We start from the raw sequence: 24,698 nt of genomic DNA, 5'->3' as shown, positions 1-24,698 counted from the left end.
TAGAACTATTTCATAGCTTACTGCTTACCAATCTTTTAAGGTTTGTATAATTAATCCTGTGTATAGCGACTTAAAATGTGATGTAATATTTTTACACCGGTTTTAAAAATAACACAACCTTTTCAAAACGAACACAGAAATATAAATATACTGACTATAAGTATAACGTGAATATGATTAAAAATTATCTGACTATATGCTTTTATATAGAATTTATACATATAATTATCAATTATAATTTATATATTATCTGGCTATTTAATTCTGAACTCTGTTCTGAATTTAGTTTATACACTATATAGTTTATACACTACTATGCATATCATGTTAAATTAATTGACAGTTAATTGAAAAATATCATATAAATAAGAAGAGATAATGAACTAAGTATTGCAACAATAAATTGAGTTCTGTACGGGTACCAAACTCTAATTAGCGATTCTACTCTTAAACATATCTCAAACCAGTAAGAAAAGCTTCACGGCGTAAAATTTCTCAATTATTTTAAGTTTAACTCGGCTTGGATCCTAAGCCAAATCGATAATACCTCTTAATTTAAATAAAAACTCTAAATAATAATTTACAGGCTACTTTAACTTAATGTTACGACACTGATCACAGATAACAGATATAGCAAGACAGTTTTACAAAAGCGATGATAAGCAAAGAACTAAAATATTTATTGCTTCAACAAGACTGTTTCTTAAACCGTTATAAGCCTATTATGTCAAAACTTAAATCACTTATTCTCGCCAGATAATGTCAGTTTTAACAAAAAAACAAATATGAGACATATTCAAAAGTTTACAAATCAACCCTAAAATGACAACCCTATAATTTAAATATACATGGAATTTACATATGATTATGATAAATATTTGCATTGGTTTAACTTCTGTGTTCATGGTTAATGATTTGATTTACAGATTGTCACTGTCAGTCCTTTCAATTTCACATCGATAACGACTCTAGAAAGATCTAGAAAGTTCGAAAGGCTTCAACCGTCATTCCGAAGCCGCGGCTCTCCACATTCACAACAAAACCGAGCAGTCTTAACCGGGTATTTGTACCCGCAATCGTAACAGTAGGGAGGGTTCTTACTGCCGGGGTCTCCGCGGAAGACGCCGCGCCCGCTCCCTGCACGTGCAGGTGCAGGTTCAGCTGGAGGACCACGTGCGCTGGATACCCTGGGAGAGAGAGAGGTGTGAGGAGTGCTTTTTATTTAGTTTCTAACACTTTCATGTTTTATATCTTCTCACAACTAGAATATTGCAGGTATTAAGTACTGTATCAAATAGAACTCCCGATCACTTTAACTGTAAACAAATCTAAATTTTCCCGATATATCAAGTTGCCCTGAAATGAGTTGCTCATTGTAGTCATATTGTCACACGATAAACATTTAAAAAACAAAGAATTGGTTTTATACCGTCCTTTCTACCGCCCAGACTAGAATATAGAAGAATTTGACGTTTTTGAGAAAATTCCATAAACGCTTGCCAGTAACCAAGGTTACACTAGTGGTTATTAACGTACAATGAATACCACCAACAAGATCCCACGCAAATAGCGTTAAGCATAAATTTTTGTCCTCATGTTGAACGTTTGACAGTTGAGATACGAGGCAAACTTTAATGTTCACACATTTTAGTATTAGTAAATTTTCTGTGTATTCAAGTCTCTTGTGAACAACTGCAAATTCGCATTTCCTGGTTCAATAAATATCCATCTTTTCTCAAGAAGTCCCAGTTAGAGATTCTTGAGTTGCGTAGTGACCTAAATCTTCCAGACAATTCATCTAAAATCAAAACGTTCAGCCTAAAGTCGTTTCTGCAGCAGCAATATCTGACCTCTCTACCAAAACTATGCCGACACCATGGACCAAGATACAAGCCACCCTAACACCGGGTGTGGTAAAGGTGTTGGGTATCACCTTCTTCCTCGACCTCCTCTCTTTCAGTGGCACCGTCTACTCCTACTTGGGTCTTGTTAACCTTTACAACCTGATAGACGACCCGACCCTCTATGTTAAAGTAGCCTCAGTAATCGCCACACTAACAGGACTTCCCACTTCCCTCTTAAACGATAAACTCTACAAGATCCCGCCCGGAAAGCTGATGCCGGTCCTGTATTTCATCAAGGGAACGTCTCTCTTTCTCTACGGAGTTATCATGTACCAGGAGTCCTGGGACCCGTACCTAAAACTTGGCCTGTCATTTGTTGTGACCACGCCGCTCCAATTCGCGGCCCATTTTGACGGTTCCTACTTCGAACGGCACCTGTTCGTGGAGCTGAGCAAGAAGTACGATGTTAAACTGGGGGTTACAAACTCGGGGAGGTCTGTGATAGGGAGTTTAACACATGGTATCCAGGTGATAATAGTGGGACTGCTTTACAGTTCCCTGTCTCTCGAGCAATGTTCTCTTTATCTCTGTTCGTTCTGCTACATCTTAGCACTGATCATGACCTTGGTGTCTAAGAAGCTGTTTGAGGAGTATCCGGGAATTCCAGCCCGAAAACAAAAGTCAGTGTCTCTGACCGGGAACCTGAGGATGCAGTTCCGGTCCCTGCTGGACTGTAGGATATTCAAGATATTACTGGCTAACCTACTGGACACCATGACCATCTCCCACACCTACGTGGCTCTCTTTTTCCTCAGTTCCGGGCTAGATGAACTCTCCATGAGCTACATCTCCGGTATTGCCAAGTTTCTCCACATTATCTGCGCAGTGATCAACATTGTTAAGTACAAGTACAGGTGGAGTAAACGGTTCGCGGACATGTTCATTGTAGGTCACGTGATCGCCCTACTTATGGTAGTGTACGTGACTCTGAGTTGGATATACGAGGTCCTGGTACCCCAGATGTTGGGGGTGGAGGTTGTGGAGCACAGTACTATGCCAGGGTGGATGGTAGGGTACTACATCATCTCACTTTCAGTAGGACTGATTACTGGGACTATCACTCTTATTAAACAAGAATTCTTACAGGACACTATACCTGCCCAAGACAGGGGCTCTATCGCAGGGGTCGATAAGTTTATATCTCTGTGCATTCACATTGTGATATCAGGTATCAACGTGTGGTTACCAGATACGTATCTCTATCTGTTTAACTTTGTTCTGTCAGTTGTGATACATGTTGTGACGGTTGGGATCATGTTCTCGTACAAGTTCAATGAAGGAAAGATGGAATGTGAGATTTCTAGTGATGAGTATGAGACAATTCCTCTGACATGCAGTGATTGTAGCATTGACAATGAGCACAAACATTGATTCAAGAGTTATGGACCTTCTGAATAAACAGTTTTTTGTCCACTATATACATATTTTATAACGTTGATTTAAAAAATAATGAATCGTTGATATCATGACGTAATTGTTATGATTTCACATTCGACAATTAATTTGTGTAGCCAATATTACCAATATGTACAATATTTTATACATTTATCGTGGGAAAAATAATGTACATTTAGAAAACATTTCCTTCACTTACTTTCTGGACGGTGGTCCGCCGTTGAGTCTGGCGTTCAGGTTATTCAGTAACTTCTTCTCCGGCCGAACGATATGTTCTTCCTTTAAAAAAAGTATTATATAGGATCATAAGAAAAAGTAATGATAATTACTTGATAAATTATAAGTGCAGAACAGTTATCTCGAAGAAAAAAGTTTCGGTTTATCGAGTCAGCTATAAAGTATATTGCACGCAGACTGCAAAGGTTTGATGGTGATGATGTACTGTTCATAAAGCTAAAATCAGTCATTCTGTCTCATATGTAGAATACCATGCAAACCATGCGGTGACAAATTCTGTGAACATCAGTAGTTGATGAACCATGCGTTGATAGACTTACTGGTGTGCTCTGTTTAGTTGGTGTGCTCTGTTTAGCGTGATAAGTATGAATTGGAGTGCTCCAGTCGTCCTCAACCTGCTGTAACATGAGAGTGAAATCAGTGACATGGAAACGGGCGAGATTGGGTAGGTGAAATGTGAAATGATTGACAATGTAATGTGAAATGTAAAATGATTGAGAATGTAATGTGAAAGATGTGAGTTGAGTTATGAAAAACGAAGTGCATCAGTTCTGGCGAGATAACTCTAATCTTGCAACAAAGTGTTAATACATTATCTAAATCTAACAAATATATTCACCCAGAAAACATAAAAACCATTCTCACCACCTTATCAGTACAACTCTTACCTTATCAGCGTATCTGCTGGGAATCCCAGTTCTCAGAGGAGTTGGAGCGGACTTGTTCTCAGTCTCACGCAACGTGCGAGATTGTGGTGCACCGCGCACTCCTCCTGGACACATTTGTTTTGGTTAGGTTTATAACGATGAAACTTATCGTTATCTCACGTAAGTGACGGTCGGAAGATATATGTACAATATATTTATATACATAATACAATTTGTTGATATCGGAGGTGACCTAGAAAATTGTTTCCTTTTTTTTAAAGACCGAGAACAATTTGTTTTATTACTGATCCGCTTAGTGACTAGTTTCCATTAACCGACACTCGACAGCCGAAAAGTGTATGTTTTTTAATAATCTTATCATATTATTATGTAAGATGGTTTTTCGATTAATGGAAACTAAATAGGGTACTTAGCCATTAAAGAAATCGCATGCCAATATTCTAACTGTAAGGTAACGTAAGACGGAACAAAGAAGCGGAAATATTTCTTGATTAGATGCAGACAATTGAATGATCGGCACGACAATGCAATAGGTATATTCAGCTACATGCTAGAATTGTGATGAACAACATTAACATTCGAAATAAGAATAATCAACTTCCGTACACAGGGATCAGTGCAAATAATACCATGTACGTGCTTTATCATGAATCGCACGATAATTGTATTGTGTATAAAACCTTAATTTTTAAACAAAAAAGTGGTCTAGATTGACATTCTTTTATTTTTCTTAAATTAAATTAAAGTTCACAGAAATCTACCTGGTCTCATTACCGGTATTCTGGTGTACCTCTCATTAATGAACCCTAGAAATGAATTTCGAATGAGCACACCATTCACAGATAAGTAATGAAGTAATATGAGCCCGAGTAGATAACAAAAAGATTTTCAAAATTCACCTGCGTTTCTCGCAGGAGCTTGTTGTTGCTGCTGCTGTTTCCGTTTGTCGAATGTAGATTTAAACTGGAAAATATAATAGGGTAAATACGTTGTATAATCCATTCAAGTCATAAGGTCAGCATATTTGCAGTTTTTGATATCCACGACAAAGGGTCGGCAACAGATGAAAACCAATTATCTCCTGACAACTTCAGCTGATATCACTTCAAACCTTCAAGATAATCTACGTCTTTAAACAACTTTTTGTGAGCGTTTATTGTTTTAAAGTTATTATTAATTCGATAGCGCAAATAATCAATAAATACGCACTCCTTTCATTTTGTCCAGTTTTTCCTTGGCTGCAGCTGCTTTCGTCGTCATTGCAGGCTTTCTCTTTGCTTGCTCCGCACAGAATTTCACGTGGCGCTCGGCCGCATTTGGATTAAACCTGAATTTTGATAGTCCTGATAAAAACTTGGTAGAAATACATATACATTCATTGGCATAAATATATGACTCAATCAAGACTGGAAGGTTTCTCTATAAAATCAATTTACAAAACAAATTCGCATCGACAGCGTATAAAAGAGCTAGTATCGAGCAGAATGGCTTCTAAAACACTCACGATCTGCCACAGGTAGGGCATTCCACGTGGTCGGATGGTTTTGTGGAAGGGGGAGGCGGTGCAATTGTTTCTCCCCGGGCTTCTGCTGCTTTAGCTTCTCGCGCGTATTGGATATTTCGGACAAATTCCTCGTGCTTTTCTTTCCAGCCCTGACTTCTTGGGTTTCTCTTCCACCACACGCTCCTATAAAGTTAGGTTATTAATGTGATTTATCGTGGGGTGTGGGCGATTTCTCTGTCGCTAACATTCTCGTTAAAATGTTATCATATAATATTAGGTAGAACTAGAAGAGTAATCTCAATATTACATATAGAAACTCTCCCCGAACTTACACTTTTAGCAGGAAGTTTAATGTCAGTGCCCGCTACCCTCATTTTCTGAATATCCATGGGTTTGCGGACCTTGGTGTTGACCTTGTTGCATATTGGCAGATGCTTTTTAAGCACGTCCGGGTTGAAGGTTCGGTAACAGGTAGGGCATTGGTCCTCCAATATGTTCACTGAAAATAGCAAATCAATAATCATGGTAACTTGACCACAACTTTGTTAAGCCTGGGTGTTCGACTCAGCACAAACAGAAAGACAATTTCACTTGAAGCTTCAGGAGATGCTTCGGGCGAACATTTGGGTTTTCTCGTGGATATCATAACCAATAGAATAAGTGAAATAAACATAGTTGCGACAAATTGAACTATTTACGGGAGCGATATACACTATTCAGTGCAGTACTGATCGTTCATATGTAACGTTAACCAAATTTAAGCCATCTCAGACCCCACCCTCCCGTCCTCGTAAGCCGTTATATTGTGTAGAAGTCACACTCACGAGCATTTCCAAACCCCTTCCTCTAGCATACGTAATATGTGAACGATCCGTAAGATGATACCTACTTAAATTGTACTCACTGGACATGTTAAAACTTGACAGCGAGTCTGGAAGAATTAGCAGTGATCTCCGAGAATAGAGCTAGTTTTCAGACTTTTCTACCAACAAATTCACAACCTCATCTCTCAACCATCGTCACTCCGCTACACATAGCTACAAAACATACACAAATTACGTTACTGATCGACGATTACAATGAGCGATCAGACTATTACAATGAGCGATTATTAAAACTGAATTGAAGAGAGTGGTAGTTTAATAATGTTAGAAGCTAGTGAAGCGTTTTTGTCGTGCACGAGCATTCGACTGTATTCACTTCGCACATACAGTGATGTACTGAATTTATTTGTAGTCAGACGTCCAGAGTCCAGACTGAATATGCCATTCTGAACGATCATAATCGGAAGCTTGTAATGGTGACTAATTTGCTTGTTCCCCTAGAAACCTGCATAATATATATTATATACAGTATTGAGTAACCTAACTCCACCGTTTGTAGTATGATGCTACACAGTACACAGTACATAGCACACAGCATGAACACAGACAACTAAAAAGCAATGACTGGGATATAAGATGATAACGACTTCTGGATCTATAAATAGACTGTAGAGTACAATTAGGTCCAGAGCAAAGCGTGCAAGCTATATTTCCGCTATCATGTGAACTATCAAATATGTCCGTCAGCATTCTCTTCTTGCTAGAGGTCTGGTAAAGTAAGATTATTGAATGTTGTATTATAGGATTGTATATAGGATTAATCAATATCTATAAGGTTACGACGAGCCCATATCGATTATTAGATGAGGGAAAAACTATATTTCAACTTGTGATTTCAAAATTGTGTAGTTACGTCATTAATTATGTGAAGAGTAATATTGCCATGGTGACCGTTGAAGTACAGTAGCTTCAGTAAATTCATTGCCTACAGTATGTAAGAACTAGAACTAGGAACATTCATGATTTGGCGCCAACCAAATTTATACACGCACATGTATAAACCAACGCGCGCACGACACACAAGAGCCACAATGGAAAGGTATTACGTATCTTGCGCCGCGCCTTACATTTTAGTACGCCTTTATAATCCGTTGCGTGTTTGCCACATTTATATTAAAAGAACACAGCACCTTACACCAAAGCACTGATAAGCAAGAAATTCTACACCAACTTGACCGAAACAATTCAGAATGATATTGCTGGTGGTTTTATCAGTGTTAGCAACACTAGGGAACGCATCTGCGAATGATGTGACGAAACCAAACATTGTGATTATGTACATGGATGACATGGGCTGGGGAGACATTGGAGCCAACGGTAAGATAACATGATAATAAAATAATATGATTACTTAATTTAGTATAAAAAGTGCCCATTACTCTAGCAATTTATAAAATGGTATCGAAAAAGAAACTTTAAGTTGCAGCCGCAAAAGACTTGCGATGACCGGGAATCGAACCCGGATCCACTGCTTGGAAGGCAACGATGCTGACCATTACACCATCATCGCATGTTAATCCTGCAAAGTTTATATATAAATATCAGATTTTTGGTCTCATGCGTCTTAAATGGAACACTCAGGTAACTGGGCAAAAGAGACTCCGAACATAGATAAGATGGCAAGTGAAGGAATGTTGTTCCCAAGTTTCTATTCCGCTGCTCCGATATGTTCCCCTTCTAGAGCTGCACTTATGACAGGTAAAACTGTGGATATTGCACAATTTAATATGCTACCGTCTGTTGTACACTGTTATACACTGTTGTATCATTTTGATACAGTATGCACTACTTATCAACAGTATGTTTTGCAAATCAATATTGATGTAAGTGAACCATATAATATCATTAATTTATCTAGCACTACATAAATATCCACCACTGAAAACAGGAAATATCACTAACAATAACCCTACTCCTGTCTCCTACCTAACCACACACACACACAGGTAGATTGCCGATAAGAAACGGTTTCTACTCCACAAACAGACACGGAGTTAACGCTTACACTCCGCAAACTATAGTAGGGGGTATCACTGAGACTGAGTATCTCCTTCCTCAACTTCTTAAAGAGGTAAGTTATTATAATACAACAAGTTATAGCAACTTTGGGAAAACAGTGCTTAATTAATCGTCCCATTTGATTTAAAAAAACCTTCCATGACAAGGATCGGAATAAACCTACAAGACCAAAAACTTGAAGCTCCATCAATATAAATCAAAATCTCCACTCCACACAGGGCGGATACAAAAGTAAGATAATAGGAAAATGGCACATGGGGCACAGGCCGGACTACCTGCCCCTCAACCGTGGGTTCGACGAGTTCTTTGGTTCCCCAAACTGCCACTTCGGCCCGTATGACGATGTGAAAACACCAAACGCTCCCGTTTACAAAGATGATCTGATGTTGGGAAGGTATTATACTAACTACACTATACACAAGGGACTGTCTAATCTTACTCAGATCTTTATCAAGGAGGGCACTGACTTCATCGAGAACCAGGTTAGTTTAATTAAATGTGTTACACTCGGTTTTTTAAATTTTGGTGAAGGCTTCACCATCTTTAATTCACCGCAAACCAGGTTAGAGTTTAGTTGAAGCGTCTTATAATCAAAGATGTAGCTGAAGATGTAATACTGGCTATTTTTATTGGAACCTTACGAAAAAACAAGGACTCTAATAATATTGTTCGACAAGTACAGTGAGTAAACTACAAATTGCTTTAAGCTATAAAACCAAGATAAACAGCTAAATGTTTCCAGGCTAAAGCAGGTAATCCATTCCTACTGTACTGGACACCAGACGCAAACCACCAGCCTGCATACTCCTCTGAGATGTTCTGGGGCAAGAGTAGGCGAGGTAGAACTTCTAGATTATTCTAAAATATTTGTTCGATTCCTGGTAAAAGTAGGACGCTTTGAAGGATGTTCAAACCACCCCGACTGAACATATCAAGTCTTATCGAATAGAGAATAATTACCATGTTAAGAAATTTGCGTATCCAAAGTCGTACTACGTTATCGTCCAATAGCATTGCACGTAAAAATATGGAAGGGATTATAAAAGAAGAAAAAACCGGAATTGTAAAAGAAAGGCCTAATGAAAATACCCTACCCAGACAGCAGTTACGGAGACTCAGTGATGGAGGTAGACTACGGCGTGGGAGTTATACTGGCTAAACTCAAAGAGCTGAACATCGAACAGAACACTCTGGTATTCTTCTCCAGTGATAACGGTGCAGAGGGTATAGCCGGCAAAGCTGGTTAGTACTACTTTAGGGGTCGCGTAGTGATAACGGTGCAGAGGGTATAGCCGGCAAAGCTGGTTAGTACAACTTTAGGGGTCGCGTAGTAGGTGTGTAAAGGAAGCAATCTACATATCTAGTCAGCACACACTAGCGCCCAAAGTTTAGATTCACATGTCCTAATCAATGACATTGTTGATGATCGGAGCGATCGCGTTGGCTGTTTGTCTGCAGCTGCATAAATAGTAGTTCTCTTCATTAATTGGAGGGAGTTGATGATAAGAACATGACACATCCTCAGGTGGTAGTAACGGTCCACTGCTATGTGGCAAACAGACCACATTTGAAGGAGGAATGAGAGAGCCAGGGATAGCCTGGTGGCCGGGAACCATCAAACCCGGTGTAATATCCCCTCAACTTGGGACTACTATGGATATTCTGGTGACTGCAGTGGGTGTGGCTGGGTTGCAGCTACCTTCTGATAGGATATATGATGGTATTGATCTGTTCCCTGTGCTGTCTGGTAAAGTTGAGAGTATTGAGCGACCAGTTTGGTATTACAGGTATGCAGCTTATGTTTGGATGTAATGTAGATAAACTGTTTTATAGTCCTAAATTAAGCAACCATTGAGCAAGTGCTGCTCCACGAACCTTATCACAATATATCAGACTATAGTAAACATTGTCTGGTTCTACGGGCCAGTCCCCAGTCAATCAATTAATAATTTATTTCTTATCTTGATCCTAATAATACTAATAAAAGCACTCTGACAGAGGTAACGAGTTATTTGCTGTAAGAGTGGGTCAGTACAAGGCTCACCTGTGGACCTGGTCACACGAACACTACAACTTCTGTCCGGGAGAGTATGTTAAGGATGTTACTACTCCTGATCAAGTGAGTATGTTAAGGATGTCACTACTCCTAATCAAGTGAGTATGTTAAGGATGTCACTACTCCTGATCAGGTGAGTATGTTAAGGATGTTACTACTCCTGATCAAGTGAGTATGTTAAGGATGTCACTACTCCTAATCAAGTGAGTATGTTAAGGATGTTACTACTCCTGATCAAGTGAGTATGTTAAGGATGTTACTACTCCTGATCAAGTGAGTATGTTAAGGATGTCACTACTCCTGATCAAGTGAGTATGTTAAGGATGTCACTACTCCTGATCAAGTGAGTATGTTAAGGATGTTACTACTCCTGATCAAGTGAGTATGTTAAGGATGTTACTACTCCTGATCAAGTGAGTATGTTAAGGATGTCACTACTCCTGATCAAGTGAGTATGTTAAGGATGTCACTACTCCTGATCAAGTGAGTATGTTAAGGATGTTACTACTCCTGACCAAGTGAGTATGTTAAGGATGTTACTACTCCTGATCAAGTGAGTATGTTAAGGATGTCACTACTCCTGATCAAGTGAGTATGTTAAGGATGTTACTACTCCTGATCAAGTGAGTATGTTAAGGATGTTACTACTCCTGATCAAGTGAGTATGTTAAGGATGTCACTACTCCTGATCAAGTGAGTATGTTAAGGATGTCACTACTCCTGATCAAGTGAGTATGTTAAGGATGTTACTACTCCTGATCAAGTGAGTATGTTAAGGATGTCACTACTCCTGATCAAGTGAGTATGTTAAGGATGTCACTACTCCTGACCAAGTGAGTATGTTAAGGATGTCACTACTCCTGATCAAGTGAGTATGTTAAGGATGTTACTACTCCTGACCAAGTGAGATAGAGATTGGGCATAAGTTGGATTAAAGATTAATTTCTTATCTTAATTATCTATTTCATGCTATGAAATCATTCCAGAATAGTTCTCAAAGTAGGCTTAGAAACGTGCAAATAAACACTGAATACTGCGCAAGGGCAGCACATTCCTTTTTGGAATCGTAAAATGAGGGAGAATATGCCAGAGTTCTGATTCTCATTGTCTATCCCAGGTGAACAGAACATCAAACCCCATAGTAATAAACCTTGATAATGATCCTGGAGAGAAGTACACTATAACTAGTGGAGCTAGATTCAAGGAGGCGATGGCTCTGATCAACCCTTACTTACAGGAACACAGGGACACTATGGTCAGAGGTATTATAAGCTGACTAACATGGCTCTAGTAGTTATAGCTTTATTGGCTGGTCCTTGTTTGGTTTGGTGGCTCTACCTGTTATCTTGTTTACATTTTTATAAATATTTACCCTGAATTCAAAATAATAGATAAGTACTGATATAGGACTGGAGTTTAGATTTTAGAAAATCACACCACATTTACTTGTTTGACCCTACGTTTAAGAGTAAGACCTAAGTTTACTTGATCACTGTAACGTAAGAACATGTGACAGGTGAGCCCTCCCTGAACTACTGTGACAAAATGGTGATGAACTGGGCACCACGAGGGTGTGAGGAGATCAACTACTGTCTCCAGGGACCTACTACTTCCAGTATCAAGCTCTGTGGTTGGGATCACTGAGTGTTTTACAAGTTACAGAGCCGGATTGTGCGGCTGTGGTGGTGGGGTTGTGACGTCATGATTTGTGGGACTGTGGGAATAGCTGTGCAGACGATTATTGGACAAGCATATTCTTTGATTTCTAGTTTTTATGTTATATATCATAAAGTTTGTTTTAAAACAATGAATATAGAATGAAACAAATCGTATGAAATATTTGAATCTTATTCAAATCAGATTAAAATTTTCTCGTTTAGTAAAAGTTCAATAATTTAACTTAGATGGGAAAAAATAAATGATGTGAAATTTCATTAAAAATAATATAGGTCAATAGGGAGTGCAAGATATTTGTAATACCTGTATTGACTTTTAAAGCAAAATAAGATAATATGAGCTCTTAATTGCTTAGAATAATTATTTTTGCAGCGAAAAAATTTCAGTTTTGTAGCGAAAAGTTAAACCACCTTCCCTTAGTTACCAATATCTGTAAAACAGAAATCTAAACATCATCACCATCATCATCGACCAAAATGCAGTTTGAATAACTTAACTAAGAATTTAAAAAAAGTAACACAACAAATAAAAATAAAATCGCTCCCGCTAATTCAACTAAAAGGATCATACCTGGGCTTTGAAGACTGCGCGCTAACACCCTGTAATTCAGCCAGCGCTCCAATTATCAACTTAATCCTTGCTTTGATATCAACACTTTTTTCAGTCAAATGTTCCGACTTAACCGTCAACTGATCGATCTTCTTCTTTAAAAACCTCAGTGCTTCATCAAACGTTAACTGCACGTGGAGCCCCATCCCCACATCAACGTATATATAGTCAGTGTTCTTAACCTCAGCTTGCATGTAAAAGTTACAACCAACATCAATCATCTCCTTGATAGGTCTGCTGTCTATTGTTTTGAGCCGCTCTATTGAGGTCTGGAGTTTCATGTATTCCGCCACTTCATCGTATATCTTATCTCGTTCCTCCAGCACGTGGTTAAGGTCGTTCTTCAGGACCTCGTTAACGAACTCCTCGTATTTCAGCACTTTGTCTGAGATTGGTTGGGTGACGTTGACGTCGTCATCTTCCATTAGTAAGCTCTCGGGGTTGAAATCGTAGCATGACATGTCCTAATAGGAGTTTATAAAGTTAGTTTATAATGATTTAATTTAAATTTGTTGATTGTATGATTTTTCCTTTTATTTGTTATCGCTGTGTACTGGTTACTTTAATTCTGAACTTTCGATAAAACTAATTTCAATCAATTATTATCAAATACCGCGTAATTTTACAACGGACTAAAAGTGACCCTCATTGAGGTCGTTACAATCAGTCAATAATATGATGCTGAAACAATTTTGGAATTGGACAAATTTAAAGTAATAATTAACATGTATAAATTTTAGATTTCGATACAGTGTTTTCAAACAATAACTTATTGAAATCGATTTAAAATTGACTTCCCACAATTTTATGGACAGAGGTAAAAATTAAAAACATATCCGAATGCTTATTGATTTCAAATCGCTGCTATGCGTCGAAACACGTCAATAAAATTTAAAATTAATAGGCTATCGTACCGATATAATAGGAAGAGACAGATTTAAACAAGATAATATTTTTTGCTTAAAATAAAAATACGTAAGTGACAGAACCGGACAACTAATATTCAGTTTCCAGACGGGTAAATGTGCTAATCACGACGAAAGTATTGCTAATCAAATTGATATAAATGATCGAAACAAAGAAAATGTTTAAACACTGACCAAGATCGGAGAAGTAGGCTCAGTTTGGTAATTTATGGTAAATATACAAGAAAGCTTTAACAAATAAAGAATTTCCACAATAATAATTGTTTAGAAGTCAGAACATTATACTACCATGTTAACAGGAAACAATCTGACTGCATTTAAAATAAGTAAGTCAACATCAAATGTTCTAAGTCGCATATTCGTGCACCTTTTCAACCAAATCTGGTGACTATTCCCAGAACCTGTTGTGTAGTCAGTAGCAAAGTTGAAATTGAGAACTGTCACTCTGTTACACACTACCTTTAGGTGTGTAGAAGTTTTGGTTATTATCCAGTGTTTGAATTTATCAGCTGGTACATTGTTTAGAAACTGTTTATTGTAGCAGTCTGGAGTACATCCCCCAATAACATAACTCCACTGATTGGTTTTAGCATCTCTATAAATCAGAATTTTATCCTCACTACTCCCACCTTCTCCAGATAGAGTATAATACACACCAATATAGTTATCTGACTCAGTAGTGTTAGTTATCATCTGTACTGGTTCGTAGTGTGACAGGGTGTAGCTTGTGTTACTAACACACTGTATCCAACCTAGAAATATATTAAATATTATACATGGAAGTTGGAACACTTGATTGATACCTGTTAATAACGTGTCAATACTAGTTTTTACTGCCGACTGAGTAACTATTAGTTACTAGTACAAATAGTTATTACGTTTGTTTAAGACTAAAGAATTGTGAAAGTTTAAATTGTAAAATACCTTTATTAACCTATTACATATTATATCATTTACCTGATTCTATTTCCTCAGTTTGATTAGCAATATCTTTACAATCCTCACCATCACTGTCTTGTACATCTTCAGTATTTTCATCAACTTCTAGCTCTTCTTTAGAGCTACTTGACTCTTCAGTATTTCTCCCTTTAATAAAATTCTTAACAACCGCTTTCATTTCAGCACATTCAGAATGTTCAGATAAAGCGGCCAGAACTTCGCCTAAATCATTTAATTCCGAAGGGAAAGTACGGCTAAACTTCTGGAGATCTAGTTTTTGAAGCATGTACAGGGAATTCTTATCTAATCCTTTACATTCCAAGGTTAATGAAATATAAGATATGAGACAGTTGCCGATAATGTTCAGATCATTCGCAGCAATAGCGAGGGACATATCAATCCGACGTTTGGGTAGCTTAGAAAATCCAGCCATATATCTGTGTAAGAAGACAAATTTTCCATTTCCACTGAAAGCAACATTCCTCACAAAGCAGCTGACATATCTGCTGTCTTTCAGATTATAATGCGTCCTGCTAGCAATCTCACAAGCAAATAACATTTCTTCGTACGAGTTGTTCTCAAACTTCAGTACTTCTGCTTTATAAAACTTGAGGCACCTCTTTGTCAACCAAGACACATCGAATACATGTGCCATTTTGTTTACTTCTTCAAAGTTGTCTTTTTCTAGTTTATCAACTTCGCCAGAGTAAAGCGCTTCAACAAAACAGTCGACTGCTGTTTTTGTAAAATCGTCCATTTCTAGCGTAGACTGAAATTGTGCAGGGTAATAATACATTTTACATTCATAACCGGACATAATTTAGAATCGAATTGTCAATTCGCATTGAAAAGTAGCGAATTTCATTATACGAACAGTATTAAATATTTTACCTGAAACAGGTTAGTGGCGAGGTTTTCAATAACAGGACTGTTATAGGACATGATCATGGAATTGGTTTTAATCTCTTGTCCATCTCTCAGCTTCAGAAGCAGATTTCCGTGTACAGGAGAGTTGATGTGTTCTACTCCAAAGTTGGCTGGTACTTTAATTTTTGGAGCCATAACGTATAAACTGCTAAAACTTTAATTGTGATTATGAACAAAATGTCTAGCTATTTTTATTTAAGTTTATCAAGTTTTAATGTTAGTAACAGCTAAATACCAACTCTGTTAATAATTTTAGAACAAGGCTGTTTTATTAATTAAGTGTAGTTAGGTGTTCATGAATCTGCATGGCATTTTGATTATTTGAAAAGAAAACTCAAAATATCACTAAAAGAATCTTAATTTATTTAAAACAGTTTACTTACATAAATCTAATACAAAAAGTTAACTCTCAAAGTGACATGTAAACTTTTTGATTTTTATTGTATGTACTATACATATAATGCTTAGATAACATAATATGGATCATGTGGACTACATGTGTTAGTACCAGTCAGCTATATTCACTTACAAATAGGTAGTAAGGTGAACATGCCAACCATTCAAAAGATTGTTCATCAAGTTAATAAAAATGGAAGTTAATTTTTTTTGCTTAAAACAGAAAAAAAACTGAGATAATTGACTAACCCCAACTAATTAACATTAACTGAGTGAAAAACTAAATTGTGTAAAGTAAGAAGTGTGCACTGGTCAGTTTACTTGAAACGAGAATTAATTAATTAAAATATTTCCAGTGATGATTGTTCAGAACTGTATCATAATTCATGCAAGACTAACACATTGTCTCCAAATAAGTAAATCACTATCATAATATTTTCGGAGTCGTATATTCGTACACCTTGTCAACCAAATCTGGTGAACATTCTCATAACCTGGTGTGTAGTCAGTAGCAAAGTTGAAATTGAGAACTGTCACTCTGTTACACACTACCTTTAGGTGTGTAGAAGTTTTGGTTATTATCCAGTGTTTGAGTTTATCAGCTGGTACATTGTTTAGAAACTGTCTATTGACACCCAGTGGAGTACATCCTTCAATACAATAACTCCACTGATTGGTTTTAGCTTTTCTATAAATCTGAATATATTTCTCACTACTCCCACCTTCTCCAGGTAGAGTATAAAACACATTAATAAGGTTATCTGACTGTGTAGTGTTAGTTATCATCTGTACTGGTTCGTAGTGTGACAGGGTGTAGTATGTTTCACTAACACACTGTATCCAACCTAGAAATAGGTTAAATATTATACATGGAACACTTGATTGATACGTATAAATAACGTGTCAATACTAGTAGTTAGTTGCTACTACAGTAGTTACTACGTAATTATTAGTCACTACTATACTAGTAGTTATTACGTCTGTATTAGAATAAAGAAGTGTGAAAGTTTAAATTGTACAAATACCTTTCTTCACCTATAACATATTACATCATTTACCTGATTCTATTTCCTCAGTTTGATTAGCAATATCTTTACAATCCTCACCATCACTGTCTTGTACATCTTCAGTATTTTCATCAACTTCTAGTTCTTCTTTAGAGCTACTTGACTCTTCTGTATTTCTCCCTTTAACAAACTTCTCTACAACTGCTTTCATTTCAGCACATTCAGAATGTTCAGTTACAGCGGCCAGAACTTCGCCTAAATCATTTAATTCCGAAGGGAAAGTACGGCTAAACTTCTGGAGATCTAGTTTTTGAAGCATGTACAGGGAATTCTCATCTAATCCTTTACATTCCAAGGTTAATGAAATATAAGATATGAGACAGTTGCCGATAATGTTCAGATCATTCGCAGCAATAGCGAGGGACATGTCAATCCGACGTTTGGGTAGCTTAGAAAATCCAGGCATATATCTGTGTAAGAAGACAAATTTTCCATTTCCACTGAAAGCAACATTATTCACAAAGCAGCTGACATATCTGCTGTTTTTCAGATTGTAATGCGCCCTGCTAGCAATCTCACAAGCAAATAACATTTCTTCGTACGAGTTGTTCTCAAACTTAAGTACTTCTGCTTTGTAAAACTTCAGGCACCTCTTAGTCAACCATGACACATCGAATACATGTGCCATTTTGTTTACTTCTTCAAAATTGTCTTTTTCCAGTTTATCAACTTCACCAGAATACAGCGCTTCAACAAAACAGTCGACTGCTGGCTTTGTGAAATCGTCCATTTCAAGCGTGGACTGAAATTGTAGAGGATATTAATTTATTTTACATAAAAACCGGACATAATTCAGAATCGAATTGTCAAATTTACTAAATAATCATGTAAGCATTGAAAAGTAGCTAATTTCACTATATAAACAGTCTCAAATCTTTTACCTGAAACAGGTTGGTGGTGAGCTTGTCAATAACAGGACTGTTATAGGACATGATCATGGAATTAGTTCTGATCTCTTGTCCATCTTTCAGCTTAAGAAGCAGATTTCCGTGTACAGGAGAGTTGATGTGTTCAACACCAAAGTTAGCAGGTACTTTAATTTTTGGAGCCATAACGTATAAACTGCTAAAACTTAAATTGTGATTATTAACAAAATGTCTAGCTATTTTGATTTTAGTTTATCAAGTTTTATTGTTAGTAACAGCTAAATACCAACTCTGTTAATGATTTTAGAACAAGACTGTTTTATCAATTAAGTGTAGTTCAGTGTTCATGAATTTGCATGGTATTTTGAGTATTTGAAAAGAAAACTCACAATATCATTGAAAGAATCTTAATTTATTTAAAACAGTTTACGGGTATCGGCCTTACAAAATGACACGAAAAAGGAGATGGCTCTGAAATGCACAAAAATGAGTTTTGTTCATGTTTTATTATCCAGATAGGTAGTTCAACAAGTATATTTTTCTTCCCGGGGGTTGATTTCATTAAAAAACCGTAAATTTTGCGATGAAAATTCTCAATCTGAAATCTTCCAAAAAAACATGCCTTACAAAATGACAATTTCGTCCCGGCTGTCATTTTTTAACAGCAGCCTATAGAAATTTGATTTCACCTAGGACAGTTAGGACAGTTAGATAAATATAATAGATTGAAGATTAGAATAGCTTTTACAGGAAATAAAAAAGGATGGTTTAAAAAAGTTGGGCAACTTCGCGTGAGATTGTGCCTTACAAAATGACAACCCAAAACGGCATCACTCCAAATCCGATTTGGGAAAAAGTTTCATTATTCTTTCACGTGTCTTACTATTAGATATATATGCTGTTTATATTATACCAGTTCTGTTTTTACCAGAATATATTAAAAAAGGAACATTTTTTATACTTTGAAAAAATTGAAAAAATGTCATTTTGTGAGGCGTAAAAATCATTTTTTGTTTTTATACTTGAACACAGTATTTGGTTATATTTGATATGTTCTATGCCTGGATAGATCACTTTTCAGTGTTTAGTTAACGTTTGACATGTATTACTCTCTGCTTTCACAAAATAGAAGCTTTATTTCGTTGAGTTTTGAAATGTTTTTAAAACATTTTGATATCAGAGCTGCACTTTTGTAATGCTTACTTGATTGTTAACTGTCAGATTATGATTATTTTTAACTCCTTCTTGTATTGACTGTTTCTGATCCATTTTAGATGATGAAAGTAAAACAATCTGAAACACTGTCATTTTGTAAGGCTTTCGGTGTCATTTTGTGAGGCATTTTTATCAAAATTGATGATCAAACGAACACATTTAGGCTCATCATAAGCTTACTGGGTTTTAGAATACCAATAATTAGGCAAGGGGCATCCAATATAAATATGCCATCTTTGTATAATAAAATAAAACTGTCATTTTGTGAGGCATAACAATGTCATTTTGTGAGGCTAGGTCGTTTTTTTGTCATTTTTCCTACCAAAGTCACTAAATCAGTTTTTTTATTTAACCAGAGTAGTCTTTGATTGACATAAGTCATGGTAGTACCTGGTTTCCTGGGGTTAAATTCAAAACTTTGGTCTCCATTCTGGTTAACAGTTAGGCGGGGCAATGACTGAACAGCAAAAACGTCCATATTTATGTAAGAAATATAGATTCTATGTCATTATCATTCCTTGGGAAGTGTTAATTAATGCTTTTTCTTTCATACAGTAAAAGGAATAGGGTTCAATGTATAGGGAACCTAAGCTACAGCATGGTCTATGTCGACTGTCATTTTGTGAGGCCTGTCATTTTGTAAGGCCGATACCCGTACTTACATAAATGTATTACAAAAAAGTTAACTCTCAAAGTAACCTGTAAAATTTTTGATTTTGATTGTATGTACTATACATATAATGCTTAGATAACATAATATGGATCATGTGGACAACATGTGCTAGTACCAGTCAGCTATATTCACTTACAAATAGGTAATAAGGTGAACATGCTAACCATTAAAAAGATTGCTCATCAAGTTAATCAAAATGGACGTTACATTTTTTTGCTTAAAACAGAAAACAAACTGAGATAACTGACTAACCCTAACCAATTAACATTAACTGAGTGAAAAACTAAATTGTGTAAAGTAAGAAGTGTGCACTGGTCAGTTTACTTGAAACGAGAATTAATTAATTAAAATATTTCCAGTGATGATTGTTCAGAACTATATCATAATTCATGCAAGACTAACACATTGTCTCCAAATAAGTAAATCATTATCATCAAATTTTCGGAGTTGTATATTCGTGCACCTTTTCAACCAAACCTGGTGACTATTCTCAGAACCTGGTGTGTAGTCAGTAGCAAAGTTGAAATTGAGAACTGTCACTCTGTTACACACTACCTTTAGGTGTGTAGAAGTTTTGGTTATTATCCAGTGTTTGAGTTTATCAGCTGGTACATTATTTAGAATGACATCCGGAGTACATCCCCCAATAAAATAACTCCACTGATTGGTTTTAGCATTTCTATAAATCTGAATATGTTTCTCACTACTACCACCTTCTCCAGATAGAGTATAATACACAAAAATACAGTTCACTGACTGTGTAGTATTAGTTATCATCTGTACTGGTTCGTAGTGTGACAGGGTGTAGTGTGTGTCACTAACACACTGTATCCAACCTAGAAATAATAGATTAAATATTATACATGGAACACTTGATTTGATACCGTGATACGTGTAAATAACGTGCAAATAAATACGCATAAAAGTATAAGAATAAAGAATTGTGAATGTTTAAATTGTAAAATACTTTTATTAACCTATTACATATTATATCATTTACCTGTGTCTATTTCCTCAGTTTGATTAGCAACATCTTTACAATCCTCACCATCACTGTCTTGTACATCTTCAGTATTTTCATCAACTTCTAGCTCTTCTTTAGAGCTACTTGACTCTTCAGTATTCCTCTCTTTAACAAAATTATCAACAACCGCTTTCATTTCAGCACATTCAGAATCTTCAGTTATAGTGACCAGGAAGTCCGTTAACTCATTTAACTCAGATGGAAAAGTACGGCTAAACTTCTTGAAATCCAGCTTTTGAAGCATGTACAGAGAATTCTCGTCCAATCCTTTACATTTCAGGTTAAAGGAAATATAAGTTACAAGACAATTGCTGATGATGTTCAAGTTATTCGCAGCAATAGCGAGCGACATGTCAATCCGACGTTTGGGTAGCTCAGAAAAACCAGCCATATATCTCTGTAAGAAGAAAAATTTGCCATTACCACTGAAAGTAACATTCTTCACAAAGCAGCTGACATATCTGCTGTCTTTCAGATTATAATGCGCCCTGCTAGCAATCTCACAAGCAAATAACATCTCTTCGTACGAGTTGTTCTCAAACTTCAGCACTTCTGCTTTGTAAAACTTCAGGCACCTCTTAGTCAACCAGGACACATCGAATACATGTGCCATTTTGTTTACTTCTTCAAAGATGCCCTTCTCTAGTTTATCAACTTCAGTACAGCGCTTCAACAAAACAGTTGACTGCTTGCTTTGTGAAATCATCCATTTCTAGCGTGGACTGAAATTGGACAGGATATTAATTTATTTTACATAAAAACCGGATATAATTTAGAATCGAATTGTCAAATTTACGGCAAGTTTCCATAAACAATATTTTATGATCGGCGCTGAGAAAGCGCTCAATAAGCGATTATCGGCGCCGATCATAAAATATCGTTTATGGAACCTTGCCAAATTTACAAAATAATTTTGTAAGCATTGAAAAATAGCGAATTTCACAATATGAACAGTCTCAAATCTTTTACCTGAAACAGGTTGGAGGTCAGTTTGTCAATAACAGGACTGTTATAGGACATGATCATGGAATTGGTTTTAATCTCTTGTCCATCTCTCAGCTTAAGAAGCAGATTTCCGTGTACAGGAGAGTTGATGTGTTGTACACCAAAGTTGGCAGGTACTTTTATTTTTGGAGCCATAACGTAGCAACTGCTAAAACATAAATATTGTGAATTTAAAGCTCGTAGAATTAAAGACTATAATTGATAAGTGTAGCGTGTAGAACATTCCGAATTTAATACTGTGTATAAAACAATTGATTACAATCAAATGAGAAAAAGGTACTATATATTCAAAAAGAAGAATCAAATCAAAATAATAGAAATAATTTTTAACATGCCATAACAATACCCAATATCAAAATGACTGCCAGCTTTTTTCAGTTCAAAATTTGAAATATAGCTTAAAAAAGAAATAATATTAATTAATCTCGTCGTTAAAAACAAAAAGCACATTGAGATAAATCACATAAAACTGACCACAGTTGATAAATAAGTTCACAACTGAATTATGTGTATATTACAAGTACACTGTGTATACACTGTTCAGTTGGTAAATAAGTTAACACTTTAATAATCCGGAAAGAATTTCTACTAATTATAGTTTAGAGGTAATATCTGCCTAATTTACAGAAACTAACCGACCGTATTTAAAACAAGTAAATCATCACAATAATTAATAAGTCGTATTTTTGTGCACCTTTTCAACCAAACCTGGTGACTATTCTCAGAACCTGGTGTGTAGTCAGTAGCAAAGTTGAAATTGAGAACTGTCACTCTGTTACACACTACCTTTAAGTGTGTAGAAGTTTTGGTTATTATCCAGTGTTTGAATTTAGCAGCTGGTACATTGTTTAGAAACTGTTTATTGATAGTATTTGGAGTACATCCCCCAATACAATAACTCCACTGATTGGTTTTAACATTTCTATAAATCCTAATATGTTTCTCACTACTCCCACCTTCCCCAGGTAGAGTATAACACACATATATCTCGTTCACTGTCTCTGTAGTGTTAGTTATCATCTGTACAGGTTCGTAGTGTGACAGGGTGTAGTCTGTTTTCTGAACACACTGTATCCAACCTAGAAATATATTCAATATTGTACATAGAACACTTGATTGATACCTGTTAATAAGGTGACAATACTAGTAGTTGCTACGTAACTAGTAGTTACTACTAGTAGTTATTACGTTTGTTTAAGACTAAAGTATTGTGAAAGTTTAAATTGTAAAATACCTTTATTAACCAATTACATATTACCAATTACAATTACATATTACTTAGCGTAGATAAGCAAGCATTTCACTGCCGCTAAATTCCTTTTCCATACATTAATCTCAATCGCGCACTCATAATTACTGTAAGCGCTGAGTTACCGGCCAAAATCATTAATCACTGATGGTAAAATTTTGCACAAAATTTTAAAAACAATAGTCCAAGCTGTTCAGTGCAAGTCTAAACTTCTTAACCTATAGGATCGATATTATGGATGTGTAATATCATGTGTAGCATGAAGCGTTGTGTTTTTAAATCTGTAGTTCATAGTACTTCATGATCACAGTGTACTTTTTGATAACAGTGTGCAGTGCCCTTTCCAGAGGGTTTTTTAAAAGAATTCTTTAACGTTACTATTTTCTATCTATTACTGTTTGTATTATAATTTTGAGTAAACATTAATCGAGTAAACCGCTCGATTCCCAATCAATCATATCATTTACCTGATTCTATTTCCTCAGTTTGATTAGCAATATCTTTACAATCATCTCTATCACTGTCTTGTACATCTTTAGTACTTTCATAAACTTTTAGCTCTTCTTTAGAGCTACTTGATGCTTCAGTACTTCTACCTTTAACAAAATGATCAACAATCGTTTTCACCTTAGCACATTTAGAATCTTTAGACACAGCGGCCAGAACGTCGCATAAATCATTTAATTCCGAAGGAAAAGTTCGGTTAAACTTCTGGAGATCTAGTTTTTGAAGCATGTACAGGGAATTCTCATCAAATTCTTTGCATTTCAAGGTTAAAGAAATATAGGCTATAAGACAATTGCCGATAATGTTCAGATCATTCGCAGCAATAGCGAGGGACATGTCAATCCGACGTTTGGAAATCTCAGCAAATCCAGCCATATATCTGTGTAAGAAGACAAATTTTCCATTTCCACTGAAAGTAACATTCCTCACAAAGCAGCTGACATATCTGCTGTCTTTCAGATTGTAATGCGCCCTGCTAGCAATCTCGCAAGCAAATAACATCTCTTCGTATGAGTTGTTCTCAAACTTCAGTACTTCTGCTTTGTAAAACTTCCGGCACCTCTTAGTCAACCAGGACACATCGAATACATGTGCCATTTTGTTTACTTCTTCAAAATTGTCTTTTTCCAGTTTATCAACTTCACCAGAGTAAAGCGCTTCAACAAAACAGTCGACTGCTGGCTTTGTGAAATCATCCATCTCAATAGATGACTGAAATGAGCCAGATATTATTTAATGAATTTAAGTATAAGTTAAACATCGCCTAATAGAAAATAAATAGAAGTTTGATTGTAAGGATTTTGAAAGCACATAATTGTACAGTCGTCAGTCACCAATGTTACTGAAAGTATCCTGCTCTTAATATTTTTACCTGAAACAGATTGGTTGTCAGCTTGTCAATAACAGGACTGTTATAGGACATGATCATGGAATTGGTTTTAATCTCTTGTC

At 36.2% G+C, this 24,698-nt stretch overlaps 5 protein-coding genes and 1 non-coding gene across 9 annotated transcripts; 1 reads left to right on the top strand and 5 right to left on the bottom strand.

Moving 5' to 3' along the window:
- Nucleotides 1-597: 597 nt before the first annotated feature.
- On the bottom strand, nt 598-6,783 carry LOC134823239 (zinc finger C2HC domain-containing protein 1A-like). Its single transcript, XM_063834636.1, is given in 10 exon segments — nt 598-1,187; nt 3,499-3,578; nt 3,875-3,934; nt 4,205-4,308; nt 5,104-5,167; nt 5,414-5,531; nt 5,709-5,808; nt 5,810-5,891; nt 6,041-6,207; nt 6,598-6,783. Coding segments are annotated over 10 exon segments (987 nt in total). The 5' UTR covers nt 6,620-6,783; the 3' UTR covers nt 598-997.
- An 851-nt stretch (nt 6,784-7,634) lies between these two features.
- LOC134823197 (N-acetylgalactosamine-6-sulfatase-like) lies at nt 7,635-12,665 on the top strand. Its single transcript, XM_063834583.1, has 10 exons — nt 7,635-7,909; nt 8,174-8,290; nt 8,539-8,663; nt 8,830-9,093; nt 9,354-9,450; nt 9,710-9,853; nt 10,137-10,398; nt 10,610-10,730; nt 11,785-11,929; nt 12,184-12,665. Exons 1-10 carry the CDS (start codon nt 7,783-7,785, stop codon nt 12,309-12,311), a joined length of 1,530 nt encoding a protein of 509 aa, XP_063690653.1. The 5' UTR covers nt 7,635-7,782; the 3' UTR covers nt 12,312-12,665.
- Trnag-ucc (transfer RNA glycine (anticodon UCC)) lies at nt 8,031-8,102 on the bottom strand. The gene has a single exon. It is a non-coding gene; the product is annotated as a tRNA-Gly (tRNA).
- On the bottom strand, nt 12,638-18,273 carry LOC134823200 (protein UXT-like). Of its 4 annotated transcripts, none has more exons than XM_063834589.1 (3): nt 14,837-15,092; nt 12,915-14,631; nt 12,638-12,774 (listed from the first exon to the last, which is right to left on the bottom strand). In XM_063834589.1, exons 2-3 carry the CDS (start codon nt 13,412-13,414, stop codon nt 12,765-12,767), a joined length of 510 nt encoding a protein of 169 aa, XP_063690659.1. In that variant the 5' UTR covers nt 13,415-14,631; nt 14,837-15,092; the 3' UTR covers nt 12,638-12,764. The 4 variants fall into 4 exon arrangements, with proteins under 4 accessions (XP_063690659.1, XP_063690658.1, XP_063690656.1 ...); XM_063834586.1 differs by lacking the exons at nt 12,638-12,774; nt 14,837-15,092 and adding exons at nt 17,200-17,950; nt 18,090-18,273 and having other exon boundaries at nt 13,431-14,631; XM_063834587.1 differs by lacking the exons at nt 12,638-12,774; nt 12,915-14,631; nt 14,837-15,092 and adding exons at nt 16,301-16,986; nt 17,200-17,950; nt 18,090-18,176.
- A 1,791-nt stretch (nt 18,274-20,064) lies between these two features.
- On the bottom strand, nt 20,065-22,126 carry LOC134823693 (uncharacterized). Its single transcript, XM_063835227.1, has 3 exons — nt 21,956-22,126; nt 20,963-21,653; nt 20,065-20,798 (listed from the first exon to the last, which is right to left on the bottom strand). The coding sequence occupies exons 1-3, from the start codon at nt 22,124-22,126 to the stop codon at nt 20,350-20,352; spliced, it is 1,311 nt and encodes a 436-aa protein (XP_063691297.1). The 3' UTR covers nt 20,065-20,349.
- Nucleotides 22,127-22,369: 243 nt separating this feature from the next.
- Nucleotides 22,370-24,416, bottom strand: LOC134823216 (uncharacterized). Its single transcript, XM_063834611.1, has 2 exons — nt 23,708-24,416; nt 22,370-23,070 (listed from the first exon to the last, which is right to left on the bottom strand). The coding sequence occupies exons 1-2, from the start codon at nt 24,342-24,344 to the stop codon at nt 22,622-22,624; spliced, it is 1,086 nt and encodes a 361-aa protein (XP_063690681.1). The 5' UTR covers nt 24,345-24,416; the 3' UTR covers nt 22,370-22,621.
- Nucleotides 24,417-24,698: the final 282 nt, after the last annotated feature.

The sequence above is a fragment of the Bolinopsis microptera genome, chromosome 11 (assembly GCF_026151205.1).
Source record: "Bolinopsis microptera isolate Bmic1 chromosome 11, MBARI_Bmic_1.0, whole genome shotgun sequence".
Classification (NCBI taxonomy): Eukaryota; Metazoa; Ctenophora; class Tentaculata; order Lobata; family Bolinopsidae; genus Bolinopsis; species Bolinopsis microptera.
The sequence above is the reverse complement of the archived record's forward strand: the minus strand, read 5'-3'. Positions and strand labels throughout refer to the sequence as shown.